Consider the following 14,723-nt stretch of genomic DNA (forward strand, 5'->3'; position numbering starts at 1 on the left):
TATTTTCTAGTTTCAGCACTGGAATCCAGAGAGGCCCCGGCCCCTCTAAGCTTGGGGGGATTTTCTGCCAAATCAGGAAGACTTCTTTTGGGGGGTGGCACAAAACAACCTGTAGAAATTGACCCAAAACCTCCCGTTACCCTGTTTTCTGTTGGGAAGCATCGCACTTGTGGACCAGAATGGGAAGACTATAGTTTAATCAGCAGCATTCCTAGCCGTTCCTCTGCGATGGGTTCAGCTTTTAGTTTCCGATTAATGCGGAACACGTCTCTATTCTTTCCGCTTTCGGTTCAAAGGGTCCAACAGATCCAGCTGCTCGGTCGAGATATGAAGGGACCAGCCCACGACAAACTTTGGAACCAGCTGGAAGCTGAAATACACCTGCATCGGCACAAGACGGTTATTCGTGCCTGCAGGGGCCGAAACGATCTGAAACGGCCCCTGCAGGCTCCCCCCGGACATGTATGTCTGCTCGGTTCCTCGGGAGGAGCCCCTTTCTTCCCTTCATTGTTACCATTCATTCATTCAGTTGTATTTATTGAGTGCTTACTGTGTGCAGAGCACTGTGCTAAGCACTTGGGAAGTGCAGTTCAGCAACAAATAGAGACAATCCCCATCCTCAACGGTTTCCCTTTCCCTCCTGGTTACTCTTCATACCTCCCCACCACCACAAGATCAGGAAAGAGAAGGGGGCCAGAGGGATAACTCTGGGGGATGTTGTCCCATTTAGAGATAGTAGCGGAAGCCCTGTAAAGGGATGAGCTCCCTAAAGGAGTGGGGAAAAAGAAGAGATCGGACACCAGTGGTTAGGGGATGCAAGGCGAAAGGAAAACTTGAGACAGTTGAGGTTGAAGAGGGAACAGTCAGAATGGTGGGAAAACAGGGACGATAGCGTTTCCAGATAGAAGGAGGGAGACAGGCAGCCGAGAGGTCAGTGGGGCTGGAGGAGATGTGGCTGTGCTCACCCAGGGATGGAAATAGGGCTCCGAGCAAGAATGGGCGTCAGAGCTGCTTCTCCCTGTCTGACCCTGAGGGAAATTGCATTCGTCCAAGCTCCAAGTGGGAAGAGATTCACTTTGTTTTCAAGAGTAGGTTGTCAACCATCCAAGGAGAGCGCTCTTCCAGCGTGTGTTTTCATTTACTCCTCCGCTCTTGCCAGCCATTTTTAGGCTGGAAATTTCCCATTAACAAATAGGGGGATCCCAGGGTAGATTAAAGCCCTGTGGTTGTAATTGCTGTCTTCAGTAATCCCAACTCATTTTGTGGTTTTGTTTTAACTAGGATCAAGATTCTCTAAAAAAGAGCCAAGGAGTGGGTCCAATCAGAAAAGTTCTCCTTCTGAAAGAAGATCATGAAGGATTAGGCATTTCAATCACGGTAAGACATTAATACGCCCAGCCCCTCATTCCTTTTTTCACCATCCCTGTTTTGCCCCGACATTAGTGTTTAATGGGAGTTATTGGTGCCACTTTAGGGATTAGTATGACTGGCTAAATATTACAAGGTTTTCACCCCAAAGATCAATCAATCAATCGTATTTATTGAGCACATACTATGTGCAGAGCACTGTCCTAAGCGCTTGGGAAGTACAAAGATCCATCTGAGAGCCAAATATTTGGACTGAGGCCAGTTGCGTGATCAAACCCGAGTTGAATATCTGAACAAAACTGGGTGTATGTCAGTGGAAGAGAGACAAACTGAATATATTTGGGTAGTTGAAATTTTGGTTATCGGAACCTGCTGCAGCCCCAATTAACTAGCATAAGTAGCTTTTTCCTAGACGAGGTGTTTTCTTTTTTTCTGTCACACTTTTCAGCATTAGAAATGCAGTCACAGAATCTTTCTTTGAAGAGTACAGGGATTTTATGGTTCAGAGAAAGCTTTAATAATTGTATTAAAAGCAAAGGAAAACCATTCCCTCCCTCCGTACCCCACAAAAAAAGCCCAGCAGCCAGCAGTATTTTTTGAGCCGTACATAGAATATGTTGAAATGTGCATGCCAACTTCAAAGGGGTTTATAGCGCAATTATGTTATTGCGTGAAGTGATGAAAGACACCATCCCTCAGGTCACTGTGAGGTAACTGCTGAACATTGGTGCTTCCCACATTTGAGATCAGCACTCTCAAGCTGTGGGGGTTCAGGAATTCCAGAGTTTTCAGGGAAGCCAGAGCGGCAGTGACAAACTTGGCCATATGAGTAAATTAGTGGGTATCGTATTATACTCTCCTAAGCACTTTTACAGTGCTCTGCACATAGTAAGTGCTCAACAAGTACCACTGATTGACTGGGGTAGATAGTGGTTAGTCCAAAGGGATAGATGAGGATTTTCTGCAGTGCTCTGCACACAGTAAGTGCTCAATAAATATGATTGAATGAATGAATGAATTTTCAGATCGAGGGAGGGAGAACAGGTATTGTATCTCCTTTATACAGATGAGAAAAGTAAGACACAGAGAAATTAAGAGATTTGCACCCCACCGAGCTGACTGTAAGTGCCCTTCAGATGGGTGACAGTCAAACCGTCTATAGGATTCAACCTACTGATCCTCATAACCCACCACATGGCATCTCCCATCTGGGAAGTAGCCGAGAAAACGGTGAAATACTTTTTCACGAGAAGTGCCCTCCTGCCATTATATCCGTGATCCTTCTTTCCCAACCCCGAGCCACTCTGTGATTTCTCCCTCGCCTAGGGCGGAAAGGAACACGGTGTCCCGATTCTCATCTCGGAAATCCATCCCGGCCAGCCCGCGGATCGCTGCGGAGGACTTCACGTGGGCGACGCCATTCTGGCCGTCAATGGCGTCAACCTGAGGGATGCCAAGCATAGAGAAGCTGTAACTATTCTTTCCCAGCAGGTGAGCCTCCCGGATCCCTTCAACCTGGGCGCTTTCCTGGGTTTTCCTGTTCTCTGTTGAGTCCCTTTTTTCTAGGTTTTTACCCCTTGGGTAAATGATCCGAGTGATAATAATAATTGTGGTATTTGTTATACGCTTGCTGTGCGCCAGGCACTGTACTAAGCGCTGGGGTGGATACAAGCAAATCAGATTGGACACTGTCCCTGTCCCAGCGGGTCTCAGAATCTCAATCCCCATTTTCTAGATGAAGTAATTTAGGCCCAGAGAAGTGAAGCGACTTGCCCGGGGTCACACGGCAGACAAGCAGCAGAGCCGGGATTAGAACCCACGACCTTCTGACTCCCGGGACCATACTTTATCCACTACGGCATGCTGAAGAGTCCAGTGTTGGCTGGTAGCTTTACTGATGGCAACCCCCAAATGATTTCCTGTAAATCCCGCCGAGCCCCTTCCAGTAGAAAACTGAGTCAGCCCAGTTCTCACAGTAGCGAGTCTCGCCGGCAGCTTGTCTCACCCCTTGTCAGGCCTACTGAAGGTCGGCGGCCGAGTCTGCAACATCTGACTGCTATTTGGTGCTTGAAAGTCGTAAGAACGTAAAAATCAGAAAAGGCTCTCTTTCCATATTCAAAAGGGACAAAAAAGGATTTTTCTAAGGAATATTCTGTCGTATTTTTTGAGCGCTTATTGTGTCCAGAGCACTGTAGTAAGCGCTTATGTTGCCAATTTGTACTTCCCAAGTGCTTAGTACAGTGCTCTGCACACAGTAAGTGCTCAATAAATACAATTGATGATGATGAGAGTATGATACAACAATAAACAGGCACATACCCTGCCCACAACCAGCTGACAGTCTAGAGGACAAGTGAATAGCACAACGTAATGAGGTGCCACACCTCCTCTGGAAGGACAAGTGTGGTGACACCATGTCTCAGTTTGAAACCTAGGGTGTTAGCAGGTAGCAATTTGGAACATCAGCCCCGCTTTAAAGTGATATGTTTAAGCGGTGATTTCTAGTCCAGAGTGTACCGCAAACTCACTGTGTGTCCCCTAGAAAGTCTGAATTTCCCTATTCATTCATTCAATCGTATTTATTGAGCGCTTACTGTGCGCAGAGCACTGTACTAAGCGCTTGGGAAGTACAAGTTGGCAACAGACAGAGACGGTCCCTACCCAACAACGGGCTCACAGTCTAGAAGGGGGAGACAGACAACAAAACAAAACATGTGGACAGGTGTCAAGTCGTCAGAACAAATAAAGCTAGATGCACATCATTAACAAAATAAATAGAATAATAAGTATGTACGTGTCAACCGTATCATAACGCTTGTATTTGAGTGCTTATGGTGTGCAGGGCATTGGACTAGAACATTCGGGAGAGTACAATATAACAATAAACAGATGCATTCCCTGCCCAAACGAGCTTAGCTTCAGAGACCTGCAAAAAGAGCAGCACAGTTACTGTCCTGTGATTCAAAAGTAAGCAGCAGCAGCACTGAGGAACAAAATTGCTCTCAAAAGAGCACTTTGTTGGGACTTCACTGACCTTGCTGATCGTGTCAAAGCTCACTCTTCGATTTTGGATGGAAAATCCTGCTAGTTAGCATCTGTATTTAACTATTTCACTCATCTAATTTTTGGCTCTGATTGTCCCCTAATGGTACTGAATTATATCAGGCTTTGTCATTATAAGTAGGCCCACCCGAGGTCCTCCCTAACCTTGTGATGCTTCAGAAGCTCCAATAATTGTGTACTTTAGGCATGCGTTCATTTCTGCCTCAGGTCTGGGTTAGAGGTATTTGAATGTCACATAACTCTTGTAACTTCAAAATAGACACATTTCAATCACTCAATCAATAGTATTTATTGAGGGCTTACTGTGGGCAGAGAGCACTGCACTTGGGATATTACAGTACAACAGAGTTAGCGGACGTGTTCCCTGCCCACAACAAGCTTACATTCTGTGGGGGGAAGGGGGAGACATTAATGTAAATAAATAATTTATAATGTATAATTTATAGATGTGTGGATCGAAGTTAATGGAAATGGGAGATTGCCTGCTATAGGTGTTTGAATCAATCAGTTGTATTTATGGAGTGCTTACAGTTTGCAGCGCACTGTTCTAAGCAACCAACTTGCATTTTCAAACACTATTTTAATGAAGTTATTCAGCGCCATTGTCCACTGCCTGAATTTTATCATCTCGATTGAAAATGCTTGACATTTCCTTTTTTATTGAACCGAATTACCATAACAGGGGGTCAAGTAAAATGTATTATCCATGGGTTTTGCAGCCAGAATGTTTAATTGGGGCTTGAGTATATTGCTGCATCCTGGCACACAAACAGTTAGTAGAGCAATAGTCCAACATTTGTCTGCTAATTAATCATCCCATGAGATTTCACCACAGGGAAGACATAACGTTTGAAGAGTTGATAAGTGGACAGCAAGCCTGTACTTTTGCGTAAGGGTTAAGATCTCTGCATTGTTCCGGGTAGATTTAATGTTAAATGACCTGAAGCGTGGACATGCACGTTCATTATAATCGAGAACTATTTGCTGAATTGCCGCGTGAAATGGAAAATAGCAAAGCAGATAGAGGCCAAGTTTCAGTTGGTAATGAAAGAAGATGAGTATTTTCAGAGGGAATGCCTAATGAGTCTCTTCTGGGTTGCTTGGTACCCGCTCAATGGGCACTGGAATGACGAAGCCATTTTTTGGAAAACTGTGGGTTTGCAACTTATCTCTGCCAGTGAATTGATTCTGTTTCCTTTTTTTTTTTCCACGCCTCAGAGAGGGGAGATTGAGTTTGAAGTGGTTTACGTGGCTCCCGAGGTGGATTCTGATGACGAAAATGTGGAATACGAGGATGAGAGCGGGCACCGTTACCGCTTGTATCTTGATGAGTTGGAAGGTGGGAATCCCGGTCCTAATCGAAGAGGGGCCAGTGCGGACGTCAGACTGTTACAAGGTAATGCTCAGATAGGAACTCTTGAGAGGACTCGCACCCTTTCCAGGGATGTGGGGCACGCGGTCTACCCGGACTAGATTTTGGCTAGGATGCTGGTATGACATCGGGGAGTGTTCTCCTGACAGTTTGGCTCCACTTTGGCTACGGTCCCACGCGGTGTAGGGAGAAACGCGTGAGCACGTGGGGGCAGTGCCAGGACCGGGGAGTGTTACGACGCAGATTTTCCTTAACCCTGAATTCCATAATAACGTGACTCCCAGGGTATAAGATAAACGGGTGTATCCTAAACCCCTGTAACCGTGAAATCTGGATTTGAAAGTTGAAGCTGATGACCCATCACTGTGAGGCTTATATGAAGAGCGTCATCTCTCCCTGCTCTCTTAGCCTGCTAAAGCGGGTCTTTCAGCCCCATTTAGGAAAGTTGGAAGGCTTCCTCCCTCACCTGAATGAGCTGTGAAATTTCCCTGGGAAATAGGCGTGTAATGTATTCCTTTAACCCCTGCAAAGCCCCAAACTGGTGGCAGGGTCAGTTTTATAGGCTCAGGGCAGTGGGGGTGTGGCCGGCGGGCAGTTTTAGCAGGGAAAGGGTCTCAAGCTCAGGCAGGTGGGATTTGTCCCACATCCGGTGGAGCAGTCTCATGCTGACTCAGTGCCAATTCACAAATTGAGGTATTTGCCCATTTGTCATTTTGTGGCCAGCCCTTCCTGCAGGGTTACCTATAAAATCAGCACAGCCCTCAGCCTATTACAGGGAGTTTGTAATGTAGTGTATGGAAGTACCTTGAGTGTGATTCATCCCAGCTGTGAATGGGGCCAAAGTTCTCTTGCCCAGGGGACTGCCAGGTAACTGAAAATGCCCTCCCTCCCTCACTCCATGTTAAGCTTCCCTTTCACAAGAGATTTTTTTAAAATGAGCCATCCTGGGGAGGGTTGGTTTTTGTTGTTCCCCCTCAGCCCAGTCAAACCAGTTTTCCAGCCAGTAGGTGAATGATCTGTTCTCCTTTGTCTCCCTTTCAGGCTTCGATAAGAAGCCGGTAATCGATGGCCGTGAAAATGGAGAACTGGGAACTTCAAGAGACACTCCCTTAGATGACTCCACGTCCAAGCTAGCGGAGTCCGCCGAGTCTCTGTCGTAGACGGTCGGTTGAATCGACCGTCTTCTGCAGGCAAGATTGATAATCAGTAGACTGTTCTGGATTTTATTCGCTAGGGGAGGGAGTGATGAGCACTACCTAAAATCGAAGGGAGGCTGTGGTGTCTGTTGCCAAAGTGAAAGGCAGTTACCTCAGGGCTTCACTATGAGCAATTCTAAATGTCTAAAACTCTGTTTTCTGTGCTAAACCATAATGGGCAAATTGCATGTAGAGCTGTTTTTTTTATTTTCTTCAACGGTGAGCGCCAAAGCATGTGGTTCCAAAGGGATATTCCGAGCGGGATTAAGGCACGTAATGGTTCATATTTTGTTTCAAGTTCTTCCTTTTCCCCGTGGGCCTAGGACAGTGTTCAGTAGGAATGGAATTGCCTAAGTACAGAAGAGTGAGTTAATGTGAACCTGCATTGTGTGTTTGAAATGGCAAAAATTGCTTTTCTGTTCATGGCAGAAAAGGAGGTTTTACTTTAAAAACATTTTTAAAAAATGAAGAACCATAGGAATGATGTAGTTTCCTATTTATTGTGGGTATTAATTCCTGAATCACTTCTTATTGATCATTTTGGGCATAGGAAGTTTCCCTGGTACTTAGTTAAAAAGTCATTTTCTGTAAGGAGACCCTTGTCAGTCAGTGCTGCGACCAGAAATGTTTTCCAGAAAATACATTTAAAGTAAATGCAAATTAGTGTTAAAAGTGTGTTTGGAATTATGTTGGTCCCCGCGACCGGTATTGGAGTATTATTACACTTGGGGTGTTCGTTCTTCAGTGGTAATTAGTCGGGGTGATCAGAGATGGCTTTATGCCTTTTAAGTTGTTCACAAAGTTTGACGTAACTATGATATAGTCTGGGGACTAAGGTTAAACTTTGTAACTGTTGAAATGGAAACCCATTGCCTTTTCCTTTTCCCTGAAAGTGGCTGCTACTCACTGTTCCCTAAGGGTATAGGGCAGGGGGGAAGGGTCCAGAAACGTGACCAGGAATTTGCCGTATTTTTCTCTCATGTCGTCTGTAGACAAAAGTTAGATACCTAGCGGCCTTCACACGTAGGCCCACTGGCGCCGTGATATATTTTTTAATCTGGGGAAAGCATACAGTGACTACACTCCTTTCTGCCACTCTGCAGGCTCTCCCCTAGGGGAAAAATCAAAATGTCGAGTGGAGAGGTGATCATCACTGTTTAAGGCACATGTATAAACGGAGGGAAAAAAAATCTACGACGCCTTTAAAATGATAGCAGTTTATCCCAGGCTCGTGTTCAGAACTTGTGATGTCAAGCACAGTGTGTGGTGTCCCCTGGGTGCACTTATATTTGTTTATAGAGAAATCTTTCAAAATGTATGTATATATACTCTATTCCTGGTTTGCTATTTATAAGTCTTGAGTTTAACTCTTGCTCATTATATGGGGTTTTTGTTTTGGGTGGCATCTTTCACTCCACCGAGCTTACTATCTCCTATATGTTCCTTTAAAAAATATTAATACACCTCATATTGTCTGTGGTTCTGGTTCATTCAATTCCTTAAACACATACCCTTGTCTCCAAGCAAACGCTAATATTTAATAGTAGGTCTGAGTCGGCAAGGTGCCTCTCTTGGCTCAGACGAGCCTTTTACAAAAGACATTTAAATGTTTCGTGCATGAAATGAGATCCGTGGGTGGATTTTGGCCAGTATCGCCATTATTGTCCTGCTTCACGAGAAGTTTTTCACTCTGGCCAGTCTTGTGAAGACAGGTGGTGGTGGTGGTGGGGCCTTTGAGGCATGTCTTCAGAACTAACTCGATAACGGGGACATTCACACTTGGTGGGGGAGACCATATTTCATCTTTCTCTGACCTCCGAGGGGGGTGAGGCTGGAGCCCGTTGATGGTTTTGATCGGCCACCCCGTTGACGGGTCGTTCCCAGTCTAGCGACGGGATCCCAGGAAGAATGGAGATGCCATCCGGAGTTGGGTGTGATGGAAATATTCACCGTCTTCTTTCATAACCAGTTTGAAACGGGACGGGCGATGGAAAATACTTCCCCATCCTCCCTCCCCGAAGTGGAAATCCCTCAACCCAAGGATGGTGGTGACTGGGTCACTTGGCCATGTAATCCCAGCCGGCCTCGCTCGGTTTGGAAGCAGAGTGCCAAGGGTCCCTTCGGGACGGACCGCGGGGGAAGCCTCGCCGCCGGGATAACTGACAGGTTTCGACACCCAGCAGAAAGGAGCAGCACGACGGAGCTGAGCTAGGATTTGCCGACCGAAATTTCCACCGTGCAGGGGTCCGGAGCCAACATTCAGCCCCGGGGACAGGAAACGAGGCGGTCTTGAAGTGTGTCCGGTTAATCACAAGCCATGTTTGGTTTTCTCCTGGGGATCGGCTTATGGGAGTGAAGGTAATTACACATTTGCCTCAAAAGGAGACAAAAGTGGGCAGGAAGAGGAAAGCGTGGCTTCTGGGGCAGATATTTTGGACTCCTAACCTTTCCCTTAGGCTTGCCGGAATAGCTGGGAGTAGGATTGATGATTGGATTGAGGAGCCTTTGCAAAGAATGTGAAGTAAGATGAATGCTATCGGGTGGAGGATGGCGGCGTCTCCCGGGAGGTAGAGCGCTGACCACGTTAACGGTTTTTGGTATTGCACCTTCTGAAACTCACCAAGTGTTCTTGATTCGAGTATACGTTGAGCGGTGTCTGAAGTTACTATCTAATCGGCCCAGTCATCCTTCCGTATGTGTAGAAGATACACCATTTTCAACAAATGTATTATAGCCAGTGAACTTGAGTTTAATATTTTTTTATTAGCTTGTAAATAAAGATGGCATCTTCTGCATTAACACGGCGGCTAGTCTTATTTTGCAGAAACGAACGCTTGGTGTCTGTGTATCTAGATGTGGCGGTAGTTCCGGCAGCTTACCTTGCATCCCGATCCTTTTATTACCGGCGCCAGATTTCCAGGTCTCCCTTGAAATCGACATCCGCCTTCTAGAATTTCAATAACAGGTGTACCCTCATTGGAATTGGACCAGAAATGGCAATAATAATAATGATAGGACTTGTTACGCGCTTACCGTGTCCCAAGCACTGTTCTAAGCACTAGGATAGATGCAAGTTAATCAAGTTGAACACAGTCCCTCGCAGTCTCAGTCCCCATTTTGCAGGTGAGGTAACTGAGGCCCAGAGAAGCGAAGAGACTTTGCCAAGTTCCCACAGCAGACGGGTGGCAGAGCCGAGATTAGAACCCAGGCTGATTCCCAAGTCCGGGCTCTATCCATTAAGCCACACTGCTCCTCAACCACCCGGTCCCCGTGCCCTCCCCTCCGCCGTGGCTGCCCCCGCTCCGGGAACCGGTGACCATGACGGCGCGCACACAGGCACAGCACAGCCCGTGAATGACGGGGGCTGTTCCCGGCTTCGGCACGTCCCGCCGGATTGGGAGACCCCGCAGGGTTATCCCGCTCTCCACCGCCTCTCTGGTCATTCATTCATTCATTCAATTATATTTCATTCATTCAATCGTATTTATTGAGCGCTTACTGTGTGCAGAGCACTGTACTAAGCGCTTGGGAAGTACAAGTTGGCAACATCTAGAGACGGGCCCTACCCGACAGTGGGCTCACAGTCTAGAAGTCTAGAAGTCAGCTCACTAAATAAACTTCGGAGAAGTTGGGAAAGTGTTTCGGAAAAAAGGTCAGTGGCGAGTCAGTGTATGGCATGTGTCTCAAGGGCAGGGTTCATGTCTTTTCTTTTTTTTAATGGCATTTGTTAAGTGCTGACTATGTGCCAGGCACTGTACAGAGAAGCAGAGTGGCCTAGTGGATAAAGCACAGGCCTGGGAGCCATTGCGTCGTGGGTTCTAATACCGGTTCCGCCGCTTGTCTGCCGTGTGACCTTGGACCACTCACCTCACTTCTCTGGGCCTCAGGTACCACATCTGTAAAATGGGGATTAAGACTGTGAGCCCCGTGTGGGACAGGAACTCTGGCCAAATTGATTAGCTTGTGTCTACCCCAGTGCTTAGAACAGTGTCTCCCCCTTCTAGACTGTGAGCCCGTTGTTGGGTAGGACCATCCCTATCTGTTGCCGACTTGTACTTCCAAAGCGCTTAGTACAGTGCTCTGCACACAGTAAGCGCTCAATAAATACGAGTGAATGCTCTCCATCACCTCGCCCCCTCCTACCTCACCTCCCTTCTCTCCTTCTCCAGCCCAGCCCGCACCCTTCGCTCCTCTGTGGCTAATCTCCTCACCGTGCCTCGTTCTCGCCTGTCCCGCCGTCGACCCCCGGGCCTGGAATGCCCTCCCTCTGCCCATCCGCCAAGCTTGCTCTCTTCCTCCCTTCAAGGCCCTACTGAAAGCTCACCTCCTCCAGGAGGCCTTCCCAGACTGAGCCCTTCCTTCCTCTCCCCCTCGTCCCCCTCTCCATCCCCCCATCTTACCTCCTTCCCTTCCCCACAGCACCTGTATATATGTATGTATGTTTGTACGTATTTATTACTCTATTTATTTTACTTGTACGTATCTATTCTATTTATTTTATTTTGTTAGTATGTTTGGCTTTGTTCTCTGTCTCCCCCTTTTAGACTGTGAGCAAACTGTTGGGTAGGGACCGTCTCTATATGTTGCCAACTTGTACTTCCCAAGCGCTTAGCACCGTACTCTGCACACAGTAAGCGCTCAATAAATACGATTGATTGATTGAATGAACAGTGCCTGGTACATAGTAAACGCTTAACGAATGCCACCATTATTATTATGATGATGATTATTATTATTAAGGGGCGAAACAGCTCACCGGTGTTCCTGAAAGCGCTGGGAGGCCGCCACCGAATGGCCACCTCTTGTGATCCAAATAGCACCATGAGACTCCGGAGCTGCGTCGGCAGAGGGTAAGGCTGACTCGACGGACCCAGGAGGACCAGATTCCCAAACCCCCCACCCTCTTCCGGCTCTATCTCCGGCTCTCCTCCGGGATTGAGACTGTGAGCCCCACATGGGACAGAGACTATGTCCAACTAATCTGCTTGTATCCACCCCAGCACTGGCACATAGTAAGCGTTTAACAAATGCCACAGTTATTATTATTATTACTAAGAGCTGGAGTAGGTAAAATCTAATCATGTTGGACACAGTCCGCAACCCCCACAGGGCTCACCGTCTTAATCCCCATTTTACAGATGAGGTATCCGAGGGGCAGAGATGATAAGTGGCTTGCCCAAGGTCACACAGCGGACAAGTGGTGGAGCCGGGATTAGAATACTTCCCACCGAATGTGTCCCCAAGAACCTAGCACGGCAGGTGCTTCTCCAATCCTGGTGGTGAGGGTGGCCGGCGTTCTGCTGCCGTCGGCCAACTTGTACTTCCCAAGTGCTTAGTACAGTGCTCTGCACACAGTAAGCGCTCAATAAATACGATTGATGATGATCGGCAGACTGAGAGGAGATAAACTCTGGGCAGAATGGAGTGCGCCCAGGGCTTATTGAAGGGTTGCCGAGGTCTGCACGAACCGTCATTTGCGAAGATCTGAAGGTGATCTTTTAGAAACCCGTCAAAGGGTTAAGCGTCTTGGACAATCCCAGTAGCCAGCATGGTGTGGATAGAGCATGAGCCTGGGAACCAGAAGGTCAAGGCTTTCTAATGCTGGCTCCACCATCTGTCTGCTGTGTCATCTTGGGCAAGTCACTTTACTTCTCTGTGCCTCAGTTTCCTCATCTGTAAAATGGGGAAGTGCCACGTGGAACAGCACAACCATCCTTCCCACGTCACAAGCCCCCAACCTTGGCATTATCATTAGTTCCTCTCTCTCTCATTCAACCCACATATTCAATCCATCACCAAATCCTGTTGGCCCCACCTTCATACCATCACTAAAATCTGCCCTTTCCTCTCCATTCACACTGCTACTACGTTAATACAGTCACTTATCATCATCATCATCATCATCAATCGTATTTATTGAGCGCTTACTGTGTGCAGAGCACTGTATTAAGCGCTTGGGAAGTACAAACTAGCAACATATAGAGACAGTCCCTGCCCAACAGTGGGCTTACAGTCTACAAGGGGGAGACAGAGAACAAAACCAAACGTAGTAACAAAATAAAATAAATAAAATAGATATGTACAAATAAAATAGAGTAATAAATATGTACAAACATATGTACATATAAACAGGTGCTGTGGGGAAGGGAAGGAGGTAAGATGGGGGGATGCAGAAGGGGACGAGGGGGAGAGGAGGGAAGGGGCTCAGTCTGGGAAGGCCTCCTGGAGGAGGTGAGCTCTCAGTAGGGTCTTGAAGGGAGGAAGAGAGCTAGCTTGGCGGATGTGGGGAGGGAGGGCATTCCAGGCACGGAGGATGACATGGGCCGGGGGTCGATGGCGGGACAGGCGAGAACGAGGTACAGTGAGGAGATTAGCGGCGGAGGAGTGGAGGGTGCGGGCTGGGCTGGAGAAGGACAGAAGGGAGGTGAGGTAGGAAGGGGCGAGGGGATGGACAGCCTTGAAGCCCAGGGTGAGGAGTGAGGAGTTTCTGCCTCATGCGCAGATTGATTGGTAGCCACTTATCCTATCCCGCCCGGATTACTGCATCAGCCTCCTTGCTGACCTCCTAGCCTCCCGTTTCTCCCCACTCCAGTCCATACTTCATTCCTCTGCCCGGGTCATCTTTCTACAAAAACGTTCAGGACACGTCACCACCCACTTCTCAAAAATCTCCAGCCATTTCCCATCCACCTCCGTATAAAACAAAAACTCCTCATCATTGGCTTTAAAGCTGTCCATCACCTTGCCCCCTCCTACCTCACCTCGCTTCTCCCCTGCAACCCAGCCCGCATATTTCACTGCTCCAGTGCTAACCTTCTCGCTGGGCCTCCATCTCGCTTGTCTCGCCGCCGACCCATCCCACATTCTGCCTCTGTCCTGGAACGCCCTCCCTTTTCAAATCCAACAGGTGATTACTGTCCCCCTCTTAAAAGCCTTATTAAAGGCACATCTCCTCCAAGAGGCATTCCCAGTTTAAGCCCCATTTTTCCTCATCTCCCACGCCCTTCTGCATCGCCCTGACTTGCGCCTATCCCCCCTCTACGAGCCCCACAGCATTTATGTTTATATCTGTTATTTTATTTATTTGTATTGAGGTCTGTCTCCTCCGGCGCCCCCCCATCTAATTCGTTGTGTAAGCCCATTGTGGGCAGGGATTGTCACTGTTTATTGTTGTATTGCTTTCTCAAGCGCTTAGTACAGTGCTCTGCGCACAGTAAGCACTTGATAAATACGACTGATTGAACGACAGGGACCGTGTCCAACCCGATTTGCTTGTATCCACCCCAGCGCGTAGTACGGTACCTGGCACATAGTAAGCGCTTAATAATACACAATTATTAGTATTATTAGCCTGTCCATTCACCCCAGTTTGCAGAGTACTGGAAGCTAGTCCCCACAGATTCATGGGATCACCAATAGCTGTGCTGTCTCCCAAGTGTACCAGAAATGCATTTTCAAATAATTATTATGATATGAAAAGCAGCACAGTATAGTGGCTGGAGCATGGGCACGGGAGTCAGAAGGTCATGGGTTCTAATTCCAGCTCCTTCACTTGTCTGCTGTGTGACCTTGGGCAAGTCACTTCACTTCTCTGGGCCTCAGTTCCCTCATCTGTAAAATGGGGGAGTAAGACTGTGAGCCCCACATGGGATAACCTGATTACCTTGTATATACCCCAGCAGTTGGAACAGTGCTAGGCATATAGTAAGTGCTTAACAAATACC

The 14,723-nt window shown here is 47.5% G+C and overlaps 1 protein-coding gene across 2 annotated transcripts in view; it reads left to right on the plus strand.

Annotated features, from left to right (window-relative positions):
• The window catches only part of GOPC (golgi associated PDZ and coiled-coil motif containing), a 64,467-nt gene extending 54,669 nt beyond the window's left edge, over nt 1–9,798 (plus strand). For both annotated transcript variants that reach the window (XM_038766823.1, XM_038766832.1), the window contains 5 exons: nt 297–462; nt 1,282–1,377; nt 2,695–2,859; nt 5,650–5,827; nt 6,845–9,798. In XM_038766823.1, the coding sequence (XP_038622751.1) occupies nt 297–462; nt 1,282–1,377; nt 2,695–2,859; nt 5,650–5,827; nt 6,845–6,963 (724 nt within the window). In that variant the 3' untranslated portion in view covers nt 6,964–9,798. The remainder of the gene's footprint in view (nt 1–296; nt 463–1,281; nt 1,378–2,694; nt 2,860–5,649; nt 5,828–6,844) is intronic.
• The last annotated feature ends 4,925 nt before the right edge of the window (nt 9,799–14,723 follow it).

The sequence above is a fragment of the Tachyglossus aculeatus genome, chromosome 2 (assembly GCF_015852505.1).
Source record: "Tachyglossus aculeatus isolate mTacAcu1 chromosome 2, mTacAcu1.pri, whole genome shotgun sequence".
Taxonomy (NCBI): domain Eukaryota; kingdom Metazoa; phylum Chordata; class Mammalia; order Monotremata; family Tachyglossidae; genus Tachyglossus; species Tachyglossus aculeatus.